This window comes from Chiloscyllium plagiosum, unplaced genomic scaffold (assembly GCF_037043375.1).
Source record: "Chiloscyllium plagiosum isolate Xiang-an unplaced genomic scaffold, Cpla_swu_hap1 HiC_scaffold_8, whole genome shotgun sequence".
Taxonomy (NCBI): domain Eukaryota; kingdom Metazoa; phylum Chordata; class Chondrichthyes; order Orectolobiformes; family Hemiscylliidae; genus Chiloscyllium; species Chiloscyllium plagiosum.
This window is the reverse complement of record NW_028270146.1, coordinates 19593038-19615685: the sequence shown is the minus strand read 5'-3', so window position 1 is coordinate 19615685 and position 22648 is coordinate 19593038. Positions and strand designations below refer to the sequence as shown.

General features: G+C 39.5%; 1 protein-coding gene across 4 annotated transcripts in view; it reads left to right on the top strand.

Moving 5' to 3' along the window:
• The window catches only part of LOC122553376 (poly(A) polymerase alpha), a 101846-nt gene that overhangs the window by 62943 nt on the left and 16255 nt on the right, over positions 1 to 22648 (top strand). For all 4 annotated transcript variants that reach the window (XM_043697046.2, XM_087989629.1, XM_087989630.1 and 1 more), the window contains 7 exons: positions 8695 to 8748; positions 9925 to 10044; positions 10237 to 10346; positions 14464 to 14585; positions 15640 to 15761; positions 21337 to 21446; positions 22430 to 22635. In XM_043697046.2, the coding sequence (XP_043552981.1) occupies positions 8695 to 8748; positions 9925 to 10044; positions 10237 to 10346; positions 14464 to 14585; positions 15640 to 15761; positions 21337 to 21446; positions 22430 to 22635 (844 nt within the window). The remainder of the gene's footprint in view (positions 1 to 8694; positions 8749 to 9924; positions 10045 to 10236; positions 10347 to 14463; positions 14586 to 15639; positions 15762 to 21336; positions 21447 to 22429; positions 22636 to 22648) is intronic.

The window sequence follows — 22648 nt, the reverse complement described above, 5'->3', positions numbered from 1 at the left end:
TTTGAAGATGAGGCTTTGATCATTGAAGACTCCCATCAGCAGAAATTATTTAATTAAAAGTTTGTGTGTATCTTTAGAATTCTTTACTCTGGAGCAATGTGGATTGTTTATACCTTGGAAGATTGGAGTAAATAGGCTTCTGTTTTCTCAGGGAATCCTGGGATATGGCAACTGAGCAGGAAAATACATTTGAAACCTAAGATCAGCCATGATTGTATTGAGTGTTGGAGCAAACTTGATGGGCTGCATTCTCTATGCCATTTTTATGTTCTTTTCATGTTCATTTGATTACAGAGCATAGTAAAAACATTGTCTCGTGAAACCTTGGTGTATGGTGTCTTTTTGATTGTAGATCTGTGATCATTTGCAGAATCATTTGTGATCATTTGATTCGTGGTGGAGCTAAAGTTAAGGAAAGACAACTTGAGTTAGCTGTGGGGGTTGGGAATATGTTTTTCACAGTAGCATTCAGACTTGCATTCACTATTTGCAGCTGACCTGGAATTGAATGTAATTTGACTGAATTCCAGTACCTTCGAATAATTAGTACTTCAGCATCCATCAAAGCATCATAAAGAAAAGCTTGTCTGAATTTACCAATTTAATTAATGACTCTAAATCCTGTCTCGTGCATATATGTTAATTCATTCACTTTTTCCCCCTTTGTGGTTGGGCTTTTCTCATTATTCTGGTCAGTACTGTCCTGCATTTATACCACATTGCAACAGATTGTCCTCTGTGCCATAGTTTTGAGATCAGAGCTCGAGTAGAAGAGCAATAGGTTATCCACAAACTGTAATAGAGACAGTGAGTCTGCACAGCAGACCCGTATGCAGAGCTCAGTTGTTGAGCTGGTGTGAGAATTGGTTGCGTTCTGATCTGGGAAGTGAGAGAAATGAATATCTGGGCAGTTTGTTCCAGGCTTTGAGCTTGCTATGTAGAGGGGTACAGGATCAGAATAAGATTGAGACAAATACTGTACTTTGTTGGGGAATTCTGGGCATGGATTCACAGTAACTTAATATTCAACATCTAAAATGAATATTCTGTGTAACTGAAGATTAAGACTGTCAGGAACCCAACCAGAATATCATGTTAGACCTGGGATTTGCCGAGAGGGTAGTGCTGCATATATTTTCTGAAATGCAATAACCAGAAGATGTCACACTGAATTTCATACAAGAGTTCAGTAAGTGGCCAAACTGATGCTGTGGTAAAGGGAGTTCTCATACCAGTCGTTGGAAAGGGACAAGATCTGGTTGATAGGATCAACCTCCGAAGAATGAGAGGTCCTGTTCAGAGTATGAAGAGCTAAATTGAGTAAATGATTGTTAATCTGAGTAATTTGCAAACTGGTATCGGGCAAGCAGATTAAAGGGGTAAAGGTATGGCTGAAGGAATGGTGTGGGAAAGGAAAATTTCATTTTCAGTTACTGGTGCCAGTACTGAGATAGAGTACAGCACTTAAACCAGTTGGGTCTAGACTGGGTCGTATTGGCATGGGTTATCAAGGCACTTTATTTACTGAACAAATAAGAGATTGGTTCAGCTGGTACAAAAAAATTCTAAAATAAGTAATTTTTAAATTAACCACCAGTAAAAAGGAAAACTAAATGCCCAAAGAGACTTTGAGATCCACACTCGTGGATCATTAAAATGTCATGAACAGATAAAAGAAATTTATGAAATTCTAGCTTTCAGAGTACAAATGTATGCTGTTCAAAGTCACAGTGCGCATCCAAAGTACTGTATTTAGGAAGGATATGGAGATATGGTGTAAATTTAATAGAATGATATTTTAAGAGTTATACACTCTGAAATTACAAGTAAGTGGTTATTTGATCAAAGTTAAGGTATTTCTAGGGTCTGGTTGGATAAATAGTTGGGAATCTAGGAAGAAGGAACACAGGAACATAGACCTGTGGATTTAATTTTCAGACTTTCAGGAGTGAAGTTAGGAAACACTTGAGAACCAAAGATAATTGAGTTTGTAACTCCCTTCTGAATGGTAGTTTGGTAAATCCATTTTTAATTCTGAAGGTGTTTCCTGTTCTTCAGAAATATTGAAAATTGAATGAAGGCAGTTGTATGAAATGAATAAAACTGGAAATGCTTAGGCCGGGAGATAGAAACTGAGTTGACATTTCAAATTAAAATTTCAGATTTCAATTTAATCTTTTATGTATCAATTAATTTCTCTCCTGTGAGAAGGAGAAATATTGGAGCTTTAGAAGATTTTCTATGTTCTGCCATCTTGGATGAGTGATCTTCCTGCTCCCTTTCCCATATCACATTAGTAGACCATAAAGACTCAAGATAGGACCATTAAACTATGTTCTATTTTGTACTCCTCTTCCTACTGTTAGCAATAATTTCATTTTTTTTCTAGTTTGGTACAATATAAAAATGGTTTCAGAGCTTCTCTTTGGAAGCTTTTACATAAAACATTTGTTCTCTAGAACTTGGATTGGTTTAATTTTTTTAATCCCACCAACCTTCTAGTTACAATATGCATTGCCATAGACTCATTCACACAATCAACACACTATATTTGAAGTTGCAGAGTTTTCGGTCACCTGGAGTCTTCAAGGTTGTGTCCTTGACTTTGTTTTTGTTCTGGTGTGTAGATTAGTTTCAATTGAGTAGCTATAACAGGTTTGTGCTTTTTAATTTTTATTACCATTGGCACAGGTTTTGGCCAACACGGCTTTGAGCTGCGTGTTTGTGTTGAACTACGTTGCTGGAGATGAAACAGTAGAAAATATCCTAGAACTTCATTGCATCTTGTGTTTTAATAGTTTGGAGTTCATGGCATGACGACATATCAAATGGTGGATTAGTCTTAAAGGATTGAATAACCTTCAAGAGTCTTCCAGAACCATTCAGATGGAGTGGAAAATATATTCCTTTTTCTGTATTTCTAATAATAACTGATTATTTGGTAATGATTTTATAGTCTTCCTAAGAAAACTGCGACTCTGCTTCCTCTCCACAGATGTTGCCAGAATTGCTGAGTTTTTCCAACAATTTTGTTTCAGTCAGAGTAGCGATTCATGCTGAGAGTCATTTTCACATTTTATTTCTGTTTTCCAACATTGAAGCTTTTTGGCAAAAGAAAGCAGACCATTGGTTTGTGTAGTATTGTAATATTTCATTTTTGGAAGAAAAAGCCTGTGAATATCCACAATGAAAGTCTGAAGTGTATTGCTGAGGGAGGCATATGTAGGGATGCAGTTGCACGTTTATCCAGAATTGTGATAGGTGTATTTTGACATAATGAACAATGATTTGGCCACAATTCAAGTATAGTTTACTTTTTTGGTGTAACATTGTCTTAGAGATATTAAAGCCATTTGTGTACTACTTAGGATGTCACAATGGATAAACAGTCTTGAGATATTGGAACTGTTACCACTGGATAGATGGTTGTAGCGATTTTTTAAAAATCATGCCAAAAATAGGGAGAGCTCATTACCTTTTTTATAGAATCAACAAATTATCGATCTAAAATTTCAAATGAAGAGATAAGAAGGGTAAAACGTGAAAACTATTGGATTTTAAAGGAAATTAACTATTTGAATCTGGGGATGATACTAAAGTGTGGGGTACTAGAAAAGCACAGCTTGTCAGGCAGCATCCAAGGAGCAGGAGAATTGACATTATGAGTATAAGCCCTTCATCAGGAATGAGGTTTGTAGGCTGGGGGTCTGAGAGATAAGTGGGAGGGGCGCGGGTGCGGCTGAGGGCAAGGTAGTTGAGCATGCGATAAGTAGATGAAGTTGAGGGTGGAGCAGCTAGATGGGAAGGAAGATAGATAAGTGGTGCAGGTCAAGCGGGTGGTCTGAGTTGAAAGGTTGGATCTGGGATAAGGTGAGGGGAGCGGAAATGAGAAAACGAATGAAATCCACATTGGTCCCGTGTGGTTGGAGGGTCCCAAGGAGGAAGATGAGGCATATGACACTAAATAATAAATGGTTTGCATTGGTAATGAGAACTTAGGGTGCAAAGTTAATTCTGTTAATTTGTGCATTTTCTTTAAAACACAAGATGGTTCTAGAATATTGCAAACCTTTGATTAAATATATAAGACTATGTATCTTTATTAATAATCACGTCGCCAAATTTTAAGCAATTTACGGGCCAATTCCAAATCAAACAAATTTTAAAGATTTTTCTGAAGTAAAAATAAGTTGACCACAAAGAAAAGTGAGTGTAAATTGTATTATAGATGTTGATGCCGAAAATGTTAACTTCGGGTATGTTCACATCAGACAATGATGATTTTTTTTGCCCATTTCCAGTCAGGGTTTCTATGCATTCCTGCATCTGCATTTGTAATGAAAATGTATGCTCTAATTGGTCTCCTGATAATGGGATTACGACAATGCTATCACTATCAGACTATTTTTACAGCATGGTTTTTTACTTCAGTAGTTTCCATTCTAAATGTGGACCAAATGACTTACAATGGGAAAATGTGAGACTTCAAAATGAGAATTGAATTACATCTGTTTCCCCCAATCCTTAGACTGCATTTGGTGTTGACTATCCTTGCAGAGGCATTCAACTGTTTTTAAACCCTTAAGTTCGTTATGTAATGCGTGGGTTAAGTTATGCTTCATTTTGTGTTAAATGACTTGAGGATTTTGTTTTGTGTTTTGTATTTTGTGAATTAATTATTTTATTGAATTATTCTTTATGTACTCAATGTCTGTAACTAGATAATTCAGTGACTATGCTCAAATCATAATTCATCATTTTCCCTGCTCATCCTTTTAAGGCTATGTTGTTCCCTATTCAAAATAGGCATAAATCTCTTTTCTATCTCTGGCCATGAATTTAAAACTTAAAAACTGAAAGACCTGCAGTTGTTGTTGTAAATCAGAAACAAAAATAGAAACTGCTGAAAAAACTGGTAGCATCTGTGGAGGGAAATCAGTGTTAATGTTTAGGGTTGACTGACCCTTCCTCTGATTGCAAGGGTCATTGGACCTGAAACGTTAACTCCGGTTTCTTCCTGCAGATTCTGCCAAACCTGCTGAGCTTTTCCAGCAGTTTGTTTTTGTTTTCAGAATTTAAAAACTTAACCTAGGCTTGTGCTTTTTTTTTTAAAAAGTTTTGTACAAAAAGAAACTGTAGTTTTAAGAGAAAATTAACTGGATTTCAATAGGCAAAAGAGCTGAGCAATTACATTGTAAGTTATGCACACATTGTTTTTGATCAGATAACTTTGAGGTCTTCATTTGGGTCCCATTTTGTTATTAAGCTGTCTCCCTCGATGTCAGGTTTACAGTAGATGAGTATAAACTTTTATAATTTGTAAAGAGATCTGAAGTATGCTGATAAGTAAATTGTAGGACTACCAGAAAAGGGAGGCAGAATTGGATGAATTACTATGGCAAAAAGTTGGCATAGACTTGCATTCAATGGCCAAGTCATTTACTGCATCCATTTTCTGATTCATCTTTCCTAATCCCTCTACCACCTCCATAAGTGATGGGACTAACCTATACCATTTTGGTCTTCAGTTTTTGTTTCTCCTCCTACTTAGTGATATCATTCCAGTCTATTCAATTTGTTATGCTATCAACTTGTAATTCAAGGTGCCTTCTAGACATAAGAATTGCCTTTTGATTTTAAAGAATTCCACATTAGACCTATGTTCATTGCGAACAAGTCATATATGATGACTGATACAGCTAATTGCATGTTTGAATATGTAAGAGTAATTGTCATTAACAGGATATGTACTTTAACTTCTTTGCATTTGGAAGTGATAAATTGCAAATTGGCGTGAGTGTTTTTTCATTGTGCTTTACGTCTTTGGTTGCTACTTATTGATATTTTCACTGATGAAATAATGCCCAACATGGGTGAAAATTTCAGACCTCAATACCAAGAAAACAACATTTGTAAGGGTATGCTGACATTATGGTCAGCTTCATCAGTCTGAAAAACTGCCAGCAGCAATCCCAACCAATAATGAGCAATTTCAATGAGCATGCATACCACAGGACAGATTGCATTCACCTGTACTTTAGATGGAGCATAAGAGCAAGGGCACATCTTGAGTCAACATTCTCAGCAACCTCTGAAGTTAAAGTATTCTGTACAACTCCGGACAGAAATCCCAAAACTGCTGTAAGATCTATCCGATTAAATTCTTGGCAAAGTGTCCAAACTCGACACAACTGTGCTATATTTAAAGTTGAATCATGTTTACTTGTGTTTTCTACTCCAGTTAGTATACATGGCAAAAGTGGTGCCACTGCAGCCCTTACTGTGGCTAGTTAACAGTTTAGTATTAAACAACAGACTTAGGCCACATGTCTCAAAGCCATCACCTTCAGACTTTTCTGTTGTAGGATATAGGCAAAATGCCAGACTAAGTGATGTGCAAGTGGGGGAGCGAAGAGGGCTCACAGGCATGTGGATCACTAATTTTAATCCATTGCATTTTATTACCTGAATTTCTCAAGTTATTGATCAGTGTTGACTATTTGTAAAATCTGTATGGATTGCATTTTTAAAATAAACACACTTTTTTAATTGAAGTGACTCACTCTATTTGTTGATGCTACTTGTAAGAAATGGGCACTTGTGACTGGTTAGGAGCCAAATTCTGTGAAGCTAACATTCGAATTAGTAATGGAGTTAAGGGGATGCATCTATGATCACTTGCGTGTACATATGTGATACGTAGCATGAGATCTCAAATATGCATTGGTTTTAATTTTCCGAAACTCCATAAACTTGATAAAGGTCTCATCAGATTAGAAAATAGTTTATATGACAACTCTATTCAAGAAAAGGGGAGCACAGAAAGCAGGAGATTACAAGCTAATTATCTTATAATCCATATATGAACTGCTGGAATCTCATTGTTAGAGAGGTTATAGCAGGTCACTTGGAAAATCTTAACAGTCAGAGCCAACATGGTTTTGTGAAAAATCTAAATAATTGGATCTTTTCTCATTGTTACTTCCTCAATGTAGATAAAAGGGAGCCTGTGGATGTACATGGATTTAATTAAGATATTTGAAAATGTGCCACTTCAAAGGTACATAAAATAAGAACTCATCATTAAGCAGAAATGTAATAGCGTGACTAGAGGATTGTTTACTACAAAACAGGCATAAATGTGTCATTTTCCTGGGTGGGTGGAGTGCCACAGGTCGGTGCTGGGGCCTCAACTAATGAAAATTCTATCAATGACATAAGACAAAGTATAATAAATATGTGGCTAACTTTTTAATGGGAAGTAGATAACAATCGAAGGGTATGTTCTGAGAATGTAAAGTAACCTGTAGAGGGAAATGAATAGATTAACTAAGTGGCCAAAATTGGCAGTGTGAAAATGTGGAGACCAATTCTCTTTGGCAGGGAGAATAGGACAGCAGCACATATAAATTAAGTGATTGCAAACTTGAGGCAGAGAGGGATCTGAGTGTCCTGGTATATGAAACATAAAATATTTGCAAATAGAGCAAATGATCACAAAGGTAAATGGAATGTTTATTGCAAGAGGAATGGAATGTATAGTTTTGTCTACAGTTAAGATATTGGATGGAATAACATTTGGACTACTGTGTTCAGTTTTGCTTTCCTAATAAAGCAAGAAAGCGCATACGTGCATTAGAAGCAGTTCAAAGAAGGTTCACTTAACTGATGCCCGGATGGGGATGTTGAGGAAAGATTTGACAGGCTTGGCCTGTATCCATTAGAGTTTAGAAGAATCAGATGTGATCTTAGTAAGACAAACAGGATCCTAATGCTGAAAGGATGTTTCTCCCTTGTGGGAGAGTATAGAACAAGGGAAATATCATTAAACATGAGATGGAGATGAGATGGCATTTATTTCTGAGTTTTGAGAATTTTTGTAGCTTCCTCCAAAACCAACAGTGATAGTCACTGACTACCTTTAAGGTGGAAGTCAACTCTTGAGGAACAGGGGTTTAAGGGCAGATGGGAATGTGCAGTTAAGATCGCAATAGAATCACCATGACCTTATTGAACAGTGAGGAGGCTCAATGGCTGGCTGACCCATTCCTGAACCTCATCTAAACGATGTCAGCTATATGTAGCCTTGCCATCAGATTTTTTTTTTCCTTGTATTGCTCATGTTGAAGGATTTGCTAAGATGTACTGTGCAGAAGGCGATTGGAAATCTTGCTCAGATATTTTAAGTCTCCAACAACTTTTGCCTTCTCTGGCCTCATGAAAACACTGCTCTCGTTCCATCCAAGTACACAGTCCCATGAGTAGCGTAGAACCTGTTGGTACGATTTCTTGGAGGTTTTGTTAAAGGCATTTTCAAGTGCAGCTAAATAACATGCATCTAACATTAATTGACTCTTAATATATTTCATGATACTTATGCACCTACTTGGACTTGATTGTTTTCAGTCCACAGTCTATCAAATTTTCCAATTGCCAAAAATCTTAAGATAATGGCATTCCCTATGGAATTACGATACTGCATAAACCAGAATTGATGTATAATTGAGCCATCAAATACAGATGAGTTTCAGCTCTGAAACTAATTCAAGTTGATTGAAGGTATGTCGGCTAGAAGCAAGATCAATTTCCATTTACTTTCAAAACAAAAAAACTTGAGCAAATATTTCACAGCAAGTTTGAAGTACTGTTTTGTCAACCGAATGCACAAAGTAATTTATTTCCTCCCTTTCAAAGGCATTACATTGTGCTGCTAGCAAGTGCCCCAACGGAAAAACAGCACTTAGAGTGGTAAGTTCTGGAGCCTGTTGCAAAAAGCATTTCCAGTTATTTGGATTGTTATTGTATATGGATCCCCAGTTCATATGAAAAGGACTTTTAATATGTTAATTTGGCACTTTCTTAATTATAGCTTATTTACAAAATTTCTGGATGTGTTGTAATAATCCTTGTTTCATAGCTGCAACAGTGGAATACCTGTTGGCATACGCCTGGTCACATTTGAAATTTTCATGTGAAATAACCACTAATGTGACATACCAAGTGGTTATTAGCACCTCTTGAATCATGTGCCTGTGTAATTCAGGCAGGTGGAAAAGAGTGAACATCAACAATAACTTGTGGAATGCATTTGCTTGTGTTCCTTGGTGAGCATGGCTTTTTTTAAATGAACTATGGTCCATGCTGAGAATAATGCAGTCAAAAATTAGTAGCTGACAAAGAATAAAAGCTGTTTGCAAAATAATGGGAAAATGTTGGTTTGTTTAGCTATCTCTGCGGAGGAGAAAGTGAGGTCTGCAGACGCTGGAGATCAAAGCTGAAACTTTATTGCTGGAACAGCACAGCAGGTCAGGCAGCATCTAGGGAACAGAAGATTCGACGTTTCGGGCACATGCCTGAATAAAGTTTCAGCTAGCTATCTCTGCCCCTTGTATTATAGAGAAAAGGGTTGTGTCAGTGTAATTCAGTAAAAGTGTGTTTAAACCACATTTAAAACTTCAGTACAGCAACGTAAGCTAACGTGTTGAAGGAGAACTACATTATTTATGATGAAACAAAAATCAGCATCCCCCATCCGGGGTACTGTTTGCAGATGAGTAGGGAGCTTTTCTAATGTCCTCATGAATATACCACCCTTTACCACTGCTGTCAAAATCAGGCCAATTGTTTTGATCTCCTTTTGAGATCTCTTAGCTATCAATTGCTTCGTTCGTCTACGGAAGTTACTGCATTTTGAAGTAACTGATTTGGAGGGGTTGAATTGTTTAAACCAGTGTGGAAATGCAAGCTTGTTTTACATGTAAAATTGCATTTACTCATCTGGATGTATTACTCGATCCTAGAATGCTAACATTGTTTAATACTTCGATGGAAACTGGTTTTATGTTGAGCTTTGACAAAATGCAGTGCCATACGTAGCTTGCTGGAGCTCCTGATCTTCACTCAGTAACAGTTGTTTTTGTTTAGGGTGGGCTTGGTGGAATCCAAAATCCGAATCCTTATTAGCAGCTTAGAAAAGAATGAGTTCATTACTCTGGCTCACGTTAATCCACAGTCATTCCCAGCTCCCAAAGACAATCCTGATAAGTAAGTAATGTGTTTTGGCCTTTTTGAGGCTTATGGTTTTGTTTGTTTAAAATTATTGTACATGAGAATAAAAATGAAAGATTGAATGCTTACGTGTTAAATGTTAGGTTCCTCTTGAGAGGTTTGCCATGCTTTGCAACATAAATACTGTTTAAAATTAAAAGGAATCTCATGCTGTACTTTCTATTTCAGGGATGAATTCAGCACAATGTGGGTCATTGGAATAGTTTTTAAGAAAGTGGAAAACGCTGAGAATCTGAGTGTTGACCTCACTTATGACATTCAGTCATTCACAGATACTGGTGAGAGGTGTTTGTAGTCTTATGAATGCTGCAATTGTTAATGTGCTATAAATTCATAAATTTCCAGAATTTAATATTATAAATACCAGAATTATGGGTGGCATGGTAGCTCAGTGGCTAGTACTGTTGCTTCACAGCATCTGGGACCCAGGTTCATTTCTAACTTTGGGTGACTGTCTACGTGGAGTTTGTACATTCTCCTCATTGTCTGTATTGATTTCCTCCAGGTGCTCTGGTTTCCTCCCACAGTCCAAAGATGTGCAGGGTTGGTGGATCGATAGTGGTAAATTTGTCCAGGGATGTGGAGTGGAGGTTAGATTAGCAGTGGTAAATGCAGGGTTACGGGATAGGGTCTGGGGCTGGGTTTGGGTGGGATGCTGTTTTGAGGGGTTTGTGTGAACGTGATGGCATGAATGGCCTCTTTTTCATAAGGTCTTTATGAGCCTTATCAAATGTTTCATTTAAGAAATCTATACATATATGCATTGTGGGGAAGTTGAATTATTGCTCAGCAGTTTTATTTATTGATGTTTTAGCAGAATTTAGTAACTTACTGATCCATCAAGCTATTAAGACACATGATATGTTGGCGTTTATTGCGCATGGTTTTGTGAATATGAATAAACAGTATTTGAATCTTGTTGAGACTGCACCTGGATTATGGAGTGCTGTTCTGGCCGCCTTATGCAAGGAAGGGCATAACTGCCATTCAGTGAAACTGGTTCACAAATCTATTTGATGGGATGGTGGAAATTCTTTTGAGGAGTAATTGAGGAAACTAGCCTGTACTCACTAGGGTTTAGAAGAATGAGAGGTCATTGTGTTGAAACTTACAAAATGCTTACAGGGCTGTGGGTTTAGAACCAGGAAACAGTCTGAGCAAGTTGTTTAGGACTGAGGATTTTTTTCAGTCGTGAATCTTTTGAATTTGCCATTCTCAGAGGTTTTACTCTGTGTTTAAGATGCATCAGTAGGTTTCTAGATATAGCATAATGGAATGTGAGGCTAGTACAGGTAAATGGGAGATGGTCAGTCATGATCCTAATTGGCAAAGTGGATTTAAATGTTTGAATGCACACTATTCCCATGTTCATATTCTGTCTCTGCTCTTGATGGGGAAGGGCTCATAACTAGGGTCTCGCCTGGCTCTAGGTACCTTTCCAATAAAGCCAGCTGTTTTTTTTTAAAAGATTGTGGAGAAAGCTTAGGGTGGCCTTTGAGTATTCTATCCAGCACAGGATCCATAAGGCAATTAAAGTCCCGTTCTTCTTCTCTCCCCCCCCCCCCCCAATAATAATAAGCCACAATGCAAAGGCCATCAGCTTGTGCATCAGTCAAAAACTTAGTGGTTGGGCCGGAGAACAATAGACATTCAAAATACCATATTCCTCGCCATGTGTTAGGGCCTGAAGGATAACAAACCGACCTTATTCATCTTTAACACAACCTATTAAATTTAAAGGAAAGATTCTTATGGAGTCACCCCCCTGCTCTTAGTGTTAAAGGACAAGAAAAACATCCGATCAAACCTGCCCTGCTGTAGTTTCGTGTTCCTTGTCATTAAGCAGAGTCTTCTGCAACATGGCAACATCCACCCCTTCCTTTTTAAGGCTCAACAACACATTTTACCTTTTAACTGGCAAATGGATCCCTCTAATATTCCAGGTGCACCATTTAAGAGCACTGCTAGCCATGATCCTTTGCAACTACCTTTTGATCTGATGAAAGGAAGAATTCTATTTTCAGCACACTGGGCATATTCAAAAGAAGACTTGTGGAGTCTATTTGCGAGAAACCAAAACACTAAACTAACTACAAAACACAAAAGGCACTTAATGAGGGAATCTACCTCCTGCCCATAGAGGGCACTTGTACCTCCCATGCACACCTCCGTTCCCCTTTACAGCTCGAGCCACACCCCAGACTTGAGCAAGAGAAGGGAACAGACAAAATAATGAGCACTGTGTCCATCCCCAACTATATTCCAACACCAATCCTAATTGGAGGAAAAAAATACACCAACAGCAGCTTCTTTAAGGAAAGGGTAACATTACAAGAAACCTAGCAAGAGAAAAAAAACCATTATTGTCCAGGATATAAATCCATCCAAATTATTCTAGTGTCACAGAAATCTTTCACTTGTTCTGAGGAATCAGATGACAGCGCCATCTCATGAGTAATACAAAGCACTGCTGGATATCTCATTGAATATTGAATACCAAGGTCCCATAATTTTTTTCGATTTCCTTTTGCTGATCACCGCCGCAGATTAGTCTTAGAGGAACTTTATCTTAGTTCCTTGATACGTTGAATCTTTCTGTGGATCTTTCCACATCCTTCTAGAAGATTCCAGGATCCTCTGCTTGTCTATGCAACTTTGAAATCGTACCAGGACCAGGCGGAGGTGCTGATCCAGACTGGATCTGCGCACTGCAACCCAGTGAACTCTGTCAACCTTCGCTTGGTCCACCTCGGTATATCAGCCAAGGAACTGTGGCAGCCAGTCTTCAAAAAAGCTTGCTAGCTGCCTACCTTCCACTCCCTCCTGCAGCCCAGCGACCTGGATATTTTCCCTCCTACCTCGATTTTCCAGGTCATCGACCTATTTAGAGAAGGCCTGGGCCTGGATCAGTCCCACCAAGGACTCTACCTTGGTCTCTGAAGCTCCAGTCCACTGCTCAACCTCTTCAACTCGCTTCCTGAACCTTTCCAACTCCTCGTGCTTTTGTAGCGTGACCAAAACCAGTTCCAGCAGTATGATTGTCTTCCATCAACTCCTCGATCATCCCTCTGATCGCCACAAGTTCTTCAGTGACTATCTGCTGCGTAGGTTCCTCTTTCTCTGCTGCCGAGGGAGCGGCAGCTGCATCCTTAGTCACGGGCACATCCGCGCCGGTGTGTGTTGGGGCTTGGCTTTCCTTTCATCATCCTCGCTTGCTCAAAAAGAATTTACAAGTAGAACCTTGACTATTCAAATATCAACCATCCGAATTCCGGACCATTCGAACATCCAGACATCAACCATCCGAATTATATGTTGATATGTTTATCTGTGGTAAGCATCAGACAGCACAGAGGTCTTTTGGCCCATCGAGTCTATTCTACAATTCAAAAAATACACTATTATGAAAATGAGTCCCATTTTCTCTCACTAGGCTCATAACAAGTCTTCATTGAAGCACTTTTAAAAGCTAAGATTATCAACCTCAACTACCCTCCGAGGCAGTGCATTCCAGGCCCGTCTCTTTTAAAAAGAACTTCTTCCTCAACTCCCCTCTCAGCCTTCTCCCTTACATTTTAAAACTATGCTCTTTATAATTGATCCAGCAACTAAGAGGAACAACTACTTTCTGTTCACGTCTGTCATCTTATATGCCTCTATCAGGTCCCCCTCTACCTTCTCTGCTGCAAAGAAACAACTTGAGTTTATCTTTATTGTTGAAATGCTCCATCCCAGGCAACCCCCTGGTGAATCTCCTCTGCACCCCTCCAGTGCAATTATATCCACGCTGTAGTGTGGTGACCAGAACTGTACAAGGTAATCCAATGTGGCCTAACCAAAGTTTTGTACAGCTCCAACATGACAGAATCTAATGACTTGTAATAAACGTTCATGCTAAGTACAGAAACTTAGTCTGTTTTATTATCCTGAGTGAAATGGGGATTTTGTGTATTTGAATTAAAACTTCTAAAGTTTTTGTGACAGCCTGGGTTGACGTCCATTATGTTATGCCAATGCGACATAACAATGGCTATCATGGTTTTTGTCTCTGTTTCATGTTAATAGCACAGGAGCCCAAATATTCATGAGCACATGTAAGCCTATTTAAGATGCTGCATGCAGAGAAATTCGCAGTACCATGTGTTTAAAATGTCATTTCCTGCTAAACACAGTTAAGTGGATATAATGATCTCAATGATGCCTGAATATTTGTCAACTAAGCTCCATTTTCTGTGGTGATGGTTCCTATACTTTCCTATTTGCCTTTAGAACAGTGAAGAGAAAAATCATGCTTTTGGTACTTCATAGGAACCTTGGACAAAGATGAGACCTTTTGATCAGTGTTAATTGTAAAATAATCTAGTAGCAGAAAATTAATATCACTTACCATTACAGTTTATAGACAAGCAATGAACAGCAAAATGTTTGAAGCAGATATGAGGATTGCAGCAATGCACGTGAAAAGGAAACAGCTCCATCTGCTTCTACCGAGTTATGTCCAGCAAAGAAAGAAAAAGGTAACCTATCATGTAATCTATTATTTTGAAATTGAACTGGTCTGTAAATTGAGTAATTTGACTCCCTTGTCTGTTAGTTAGGAAAAAGCATCTGCTAAATTAGTGCACATGTTAAAGAACAAATAATAATGAGGTAAATTAAATCTTTGGCCGGGGTTGCGTTATCAGCTCTCATATTCTATCATCTTTTGTAAATAGTGTTTTTGTTCAACTGCAATAATAATTAGATTTTATTTCTGTCTATTGATATACTTATTACCTGTAGTTCTGCTGTGGAAACGATTCTATTTTAATTGATCATTTGATAATTATTAGAAGTTATAGTGTATTTTTGTTTCTGTTGTCTATCAAGCCACTGGCCAGTTAGTATATACTCTTTTTTGGTGTTTTATGATCATTATAATTATGAGCAGGATTAAGATTTATTTAAGTATCTAACAGGAGGATATGTTAAATTCTCTACATTGATGGAATTTAATGTTGCATTATCAGGCTCCACTGGAGCACTGATTCTTCCTTACAGTGAAAGAGGAAAAAGTGTGCAGAGATGATTAGGGATATAAAAAGAAAACTTTCAGTTGCAAATTGAAAGTATCAAGGAATTTGCTGCCCCATAAGTCTCAACACTTGGAGGAATAGAGTTTCCCAGATATTGCACCAAATTTTATGATACAATTTTGATTGTAAAGCAGCCATATCCCTTGCCTTATTATGAATCATTGGATGTATGGTTATATTCTTATAGTCTTGGCTAAGATTATGATACTAGTCAAATAAAACAGATTTCAAGTTGGTCGTCTTGTTGTAAGAAGATCTGGCTTATGGTTTAGTTTCTCTTTAATTTGTTTTTAATTTATATATCGCGCCAGATAATTCTATCACTTTTGAAAGGGCAGTTGATGTGTTGGTAAAGCCAAGTCTTATCAAACTTAATTCTCTTCTTTACATTGGTTTTTTTTACCACTATTAATGTAGTGTTTCACAAAATGTACCAAGAAATGCAGATTCTGAATTTGCTGTCTAACTTTGCCACAACTTTTTTTTTCATCCAAAGCATTCATTGGAGGGGAGCAAAGCCAACTGTGACGATGAAAATAGCATGGAGGCTTCTCTGGACAGTGACCACAGCCTGCTAGTGCCTTCTAGTCCACTACAGAATGCCAGCAGCCCACAGAGGTAACATAGAAGTTGTTTTCTGCATTTGTTTTTTAACAAAAGTTTCATTGTAAATCTGTTGTCTTGGCGTCATATCCGGAATATGGCTTTGGAATTTAAAATAGACAGGCAGGAAGCTGGAAGAACATAGCAAGCCAGGTAACATCAGCAAATGATGGCGAAGCAGCTGGTGAAGATCTTTGCTTCCTCGCTCTCCATGGGGGTCGTACCGGAGGATTGGAGAGAGGCGAATGTTGTTCCTCTTTGTAGAAGGGTAATAAGGAAATCCCTGGCAATTACACACCAGTCAGTCTTACATCTTGGTCAGCAAGATTTTGTCAAGAATTGAGGGATAGGATTCATGACTATTTGGAAAAGCATAGCGTGATTAAAGGCGGTCAGCCTGACTTTGTGAGGAGCGGGTCATGCCTCACGAATCTTATTGAGTTCTTTGAGGCGGTGACTAGACAGGTTGACTAAGGTCGAGCAATGGATGTGGTGTATATGGACTTAAGCAAGGCATTTGATAAGGTTCCCCATGGTAGCTTATTCATATAGGAGAAAGTGAGGACTGCAGATGCTGGAGATCAGAGCTGAAAATGTGTTGCTGGAAACATGCAGCAGGTCAGGCAGCATCCAAGGAGCAGGAGAATCGACATTTCGGGCATGAGCCCTCCTTCAGGCTGAATATAAGATTAAAGGCAGGATTCTTGGCAGTGTGGAGGAACAGCAGGATCTTGATGTTAAAGTGCATAGCTCTCTCAAAGTTGCCACCTAAGTGGATAGGGTTGTTAAGAAAGTATATGGTGTTTTGGCTTTCATTAAGAGGGGGATCGAGTTTAAGAGCCATGAGGTTTGCTGCAGAGGAAGAGTAGTGATCTGATCGAGGTGTACAAGGTAATGAGGGGCATAGGTAGAGTCGATAGCCAGAGACTTTTCCCAAGGGTAGAATGACTGCCATGAGGTGTCATAGTTTTTAAGTTGTGAGGAGGAAGGTGTGGAGGAGATGGCAGAGGTGGGTTCTTAACGTAGAGTTGTGAACTCATGGAATGCGTTGCCAGCGGTGGTGGTGGAGACAGTCATTAGAGACGTGTGATTGCTGGGCATGCAAATGGACAGCAGTGAATTGAGGGGTGTGTAGATTAGGTTATTTTATTTTAGGTTAAGATTAATCCTTGGCACAACAGCATGGGCTGAAGGGCCTGTTCTGTGCTGTACTTTTCTATGTTCTATGAGATGAAGTCGTTGTTTTGAGTGTAACCCTTCATCAGGACAGCAGTCATGAAGAAGTGTTCCACCCGAAACTTTGACTTCTCCACCTTCAGATGCTGCCTGGCTTGCTGTGTTCTTCTAGCCTCCTGTCTGTCTATTTTAGATTCCAGCATCTGCAGTTTTTTTGTCTCTTGGAATTTAAAATAGCATAATTTGAAAAAGAATGGAAATTGATGGGGGGTTTGTGGTGGAATAAACTCCAGTGAATTTATAACCTGTTAGTCTTCATAGGTAAACTAATGTGCATGTGATCTCATCTATGGCAACTTTTCATCTTGAAAGTGATGGTTTGACTTATGTAGTCAAATGTGTTAAGCATTACCTGCTGCGCAACCCTACTCTGGCGTGGCAGTCTCTCAACATTAATTGAAATGGAAGATTGTGGGATGAGAAGGTGCACAATTTTGGCCTCTGTTTGCTCAGAACCCTCCTCTTGAGTTTGTCTCTGCCTGTTTCTTCCAAAGTTGTTCTGAACAGTCAGCTTTCTAGAGGTGATGGCTGGCAGCTAAAGTCTCCCAATTGTCAATGTCCACAATCGTTGCTTACAACTGTCCTTGTCGCACAGATAAGGACACCCAGAAGGTTGTGACCCCCTGGCTAGTTTACCATACAGAAGGTCTTTGTTTCATCCATCCAGTGGACCCAGTTAAGGCAGCACAGATGCTGTTGGCTTAGCAATAGGTATATGCTGATAAAATTAGTATTATCCAGGAGTTGCGCTTTTGTGACCTTGACCTATGATGCCAGAATGTGTCAGACAGTGAAAATGGCAACTGTTGAACCTTTTCTCTTGGCTAATATATTTAAATAAGATGTGCTGAGAAATCAGGCTTAGCAGATTTGGAGTTTGGTACTTCGTTAGGTTGTTGCTACAACTTCAGAGCTGCAGCGTTTGCAAAGTTAAGGTTGTGATAATTTCAAAACCAACCAAGGAACAGTGGATGGTGGAAATCTAAAATAAAAACACAACTTGCTGGCAACATCTCTAGAGAGAGAAATAGATTTTTGCATTTGGTTGGATGCTCGTTGGAGGGTCAGTGTGGACTCGATGCTCCCACACTTAGGGATTCTGTTTCCCATTTTAGTTATCCTTATCCATGTAATGAGGGGATTGCATTGAGCAGTTTTGACTGTCAGCCAGCTTTTAAGCAGATTGAATCACTTCGGAGGCAATGCCATAATAAGATTGAGGAATTTGTATTTCTCTTGCAGCTACCAGTCTGAGAAGACCTTCTCGTTCTGAAAACATGCAGGCATTCAGGGAAGTTGTGTTCAGCTAGGATTTACAGTCAATAAAGACAGAGAGAGACTACCTGGTCAGGTCCACACCCCCATACGACCCACCCTCCCATTCTGGCACTTTCGCCTGCCACCGCAGGAACTGTAAAACCTGTGCCCACACCACCTCCCTCACCTCTATCCAAGGCCCTAAAGGAGCCTTCCACATCCATCAAAGTTTTACCTGCACATCCACTAATATCATTTATTGTATCCGTTGCTCCCGATGCGGTCTCCTCTACATTGGGGAGACTGGGCGCCTCCTAGCAGAGCACTTTAGGGAACATCTCCGAGACACCAGCACCAATCAACCAAACCGCCCCGTGGCCCAACATTTCAACTCCCCCTCCCACTCTGCCGAGGGCATGGACGTCCTGGGCCTCCTTCACCGCCGCTCCCTCACCACCAGACGCCTGGAGGAAGAACGCCTCATCTTTCGCCTCGGAACACTTCAACCCCAGGGCATCAATGTGGACTTCAACAGCTTCCTCAGTTGAGCAGTTTTGACTGTCAGCCAGCTTTTAAGTAGATTGAATCGCTTCCCCCTTTCCCCACCTCATCCTAGTTTCAAACTTCCAGCTCCGCACTATCCCCTTGATTTGTCCAGACTTGTCTGACCTGCCTAGCTCCTTTTCCACCTATCCACTCCACCCTCTCCTCCCTGACCTATCACCTTCATCTCCTCACCCACTCGCCTATTGTACTCTATGCTACTCTATCCCCACCCCCACCCTCCTCTAGCTTATCTCTCCACGCTTCAGGCTCTCTGCCTTTATTCCTGATGAAGGGCTTTTGCCCGAAACGTCGATTTTGCTGCTCGTTGGATGCTGCCTGAATTGCTGTGCTCTTCCAGCACCACTGATCCAGAGTCAACAAAGACAGCCTGGGCAAATACCTTTGCAATAATGCTCAGGAAATCCCCTATTTTTTGTATTTGTTTGTATTTATAAGACCACAGTCTTCACATGATGCTACAGGAGTAGTGGCTTGGTGAATTCAGTCTGTTGGGCTTGAAGCAGCTCTTCTTCTACTGTCTTGCTCAGATCTGTTGTTATTGGTGTAGACTGTTGGGTTTCAATTACTGTTTCCGTTGTAGTGTTAACTTTGAAACACTCGGAATTGTTCTGCTCTTGCTTCCCATATATTGAAGGTACAATATTGTAGATGTTCTGAAGTATGTTAATTTTAATTTCATAGTCTAGTATTGGAATGTCACGAGTGCATGTTAAGTTGAATCAAGGAGCTGTTTTATGTTTTTGGGTAAGCAGTGTTGCTGACTTTATATCTTCTTGTTTGCTTTGAAACAATTTTAAGGATTGTATCCTAACCCTGAAGTACACCAGGTGTTCTTATCAGTATATGAAAGTTGTCTGATCAGTGTTAAGTCTGCTGATCCTGCTGCCAGTGACCTATTATGTTAAAGGTGCAGGTTGTCCTAAAATATTTCAAAGCGCACAGCAACAAATTTCCAGGAGTAACTGCCCATTCCATTATATTTGCGAGTCTGGGTCCAAGGCAGAAAAGCCATTTGTCATGATGCACAAGCAACTGTCTTCTGTGCATTGATCACCAGTTGCAAGTTGTCCACCAATCCTTTACCTGCACTTCTGACTTTCCAGCTTGCCAGTTAAATAGCTGACATCTTTCTTTTGGTTGGTTTATTTGTCTAGTGCAATGGATTCTATCCACTTGAAGCACCCATTGAAGAAGATGGGCTATCAGGGTCAGCACCATACTACTGACGAGTTGCCAAACTCTGGTACAGTGGCTGACCAGTGGTGCTTAATCTCTCCCACCATCAAAGACAGGCAGAACCCCTATTCTCTACATTAGTCAAGTCAGGCATATTATTTTCCTGTATCCCATATGTTAATGTTCTGCAATAAAACTGCAGTGATCTCGGAATAAACCTGTGCAAAATATACCAAGATCCTTAATTGTCTAAATGTGAGGGCCCCCTTTTCAACCTCTCCAGTTGAGTCAAAAGAAATACAAAGCACTACATCTGATGCTGACCTCTTGCAAAAGTTGTTGGAAAGATGACAGGTTTCAATATCACTCTCTTTGGTCTTCAATTCAGATTTTCCTTGTCGGTTTACTTCATCAGCTTTCAACTCTTTCAGGCAGAGTTGTGCTGCAGCTGTGGGTTTACCTCAAGAATATCTTTGTCCACATTCCGGTGGGCTTGCACACTGTCTGAGGACTCAACTTCTTCTGAGGTAGACTGGGGCCATGAAAGAACCTGTTTCTGTATATTTCCATGAGGCAGAGCACAGTTGTGGATCTCCTGATGGATGACGTTGTTCTACACTGACTAGGAGAGGCTTACACCTATTGACTTTCTCTTTTGCTTTGCTGATAACCAGTACTACAGCCTGCAATGAAGAGCAGATTACTACATGAGAGCAAAAATGTTAATTTTTGTCACCGACACATTGACCTGTTGGAGACATGACTGAAAGATCAGTTACTCTATTGGAGTTTCGAAAGCTAAGGTGGAGACATGGTAATTGAAAATTTCTAAAATGAAAATCTTGTAGGGTAACCCAATCCTCTACCTCTTAAGCACCACATAACAATTTCTGGTTGAATTAAGATCCATGAAATTTACTAAGTCTGATACTTTAAAAACACGTGATCCCTTATGAATTATTCTTGCTGCCTTTTGACCAAGAAGATGAGGGGCTTGGATAAAGCAGGCAATGAAAAACTGTTGGAAAAATCAAAGATGATAGGACAAAGATTGTAGCTAAATGGAGTGGTGAGAAATACATTCATGCGATTCAGATCGAGCATATTTTGTTTGCTGATGACAGATTCAATTAAGGCCTTGAAGAAGGAATTAGAATATCATCTGTAAAAGAGTTTACATGGTACAGAAAGAAGACTGTAGGGATGGATGGATGAAAAATGTTGAATTAGCACTTGCTCATTTGGAGAGTTGGTGCAAACATTCCAGTCCAAATGGCTGTCTTTGTGCAGTGACAGCTCTGAGAGTCACTGTAAGTGTGCTGTTCATTAACTTTGCTTTTCTTTCTTGGTATAGTCCTGTTGCTGCAGCATTGTCAGTGAATGCAAGCATTGTTCAGAATTCAGAAACACAGCTGGAATCGGAGACTAGTCCTTCAAAAAGAAATTCAATTCCCAGCTCAGGGGGTAAGTAGCAACCCTTTCAGGGTGAGCAGAAATTAAATGAAAGAATGTGTTCTTGGGAGTGAGTCTAAACCTTTTTTAAAGAGCACATACCACTGTTCTACTGGAGTACTTTTTACTTAGGCCACATCTTTTGCTTATCCTTGCTCTACCGAGGCTCAGTAAGATCTGCCATAACTCTGAACTTTGTCTTTCAGTGCACGTACAAGTTATATTTTGAAATAAAATCATGTTGCTATCTTTCTGTCTATACCCACCCCTCATACAGTTTTTGCAATAGTCTCCAGGTTTATAAAAACAATGTTATATTTTCTACTTTCTGATTAATGGAGTAAGTGATATATGGTAACCTAGCTATTTTGCCGTTTTGATTATTGTAGGTAATCTCTGAACTAAATTGCATCTCAGCCATTGTTCTCTCTGATTTTATTTTGTTGTCTGAGCCTTTGTTGCATTGCATGCTCCTTCTAAGTTTAACTCTCAGCCATGCAAGCATGTAACAAAAGGGCCACTATGTCAGAAGAGCTGTACTCTGAGAAGCTTAGATAATCAGAAATCAAATGCCTATATGCAGCCTGTTTGTTCCTTGGGTGACTGCACATCTACACAGCTTTGAGAGAAGTTGCTCTCCATCTAAGGTGTAAGTGAAGACTTGGATCTCAGATCAGATCTTGAATGCAGAGAGGAGCAAATTCCTTGATTTGTCTGTGATTGCTTAAAGGCACAGGATTTTTCCTTCTGAGGGCAGCATTGTCCTAATTGTATATGGAGGGTTTCTTCAAACAATAAAGAAGGTCATAGACTATTGAACTGGCACAAAGGTAGGAAGGATCATACCTGAAAGGCATGAGACACTGGTTACTTCACTTTTAGCTTTTGTGACAGGGAGAGAGAAATTAAAATTGATGGTTCCACTATGCAATATTTAAGGTCTGTTCATGTGAATAGCTAGATAACTTGTGGATTTTTTTTTCTATGTTTTATAGGCTCATCTTCGTCAACCAGTGAACACATTCCTCAGGCCTCTTCCGTACCTACTTCTGTCACACAGCCAAAGTCAGTAGTCAGCAGGCTTTTATCTACATGTGTCAGCAGTCAGCCCCCAAATGCACCCACAAAAGAATCCAGCCCTGTTACCTCTGGGAGAAAGAGACCAGCATCACCAACGACAAATGAATCTGCAAAGAAGGAGGTTTGTGAACTTT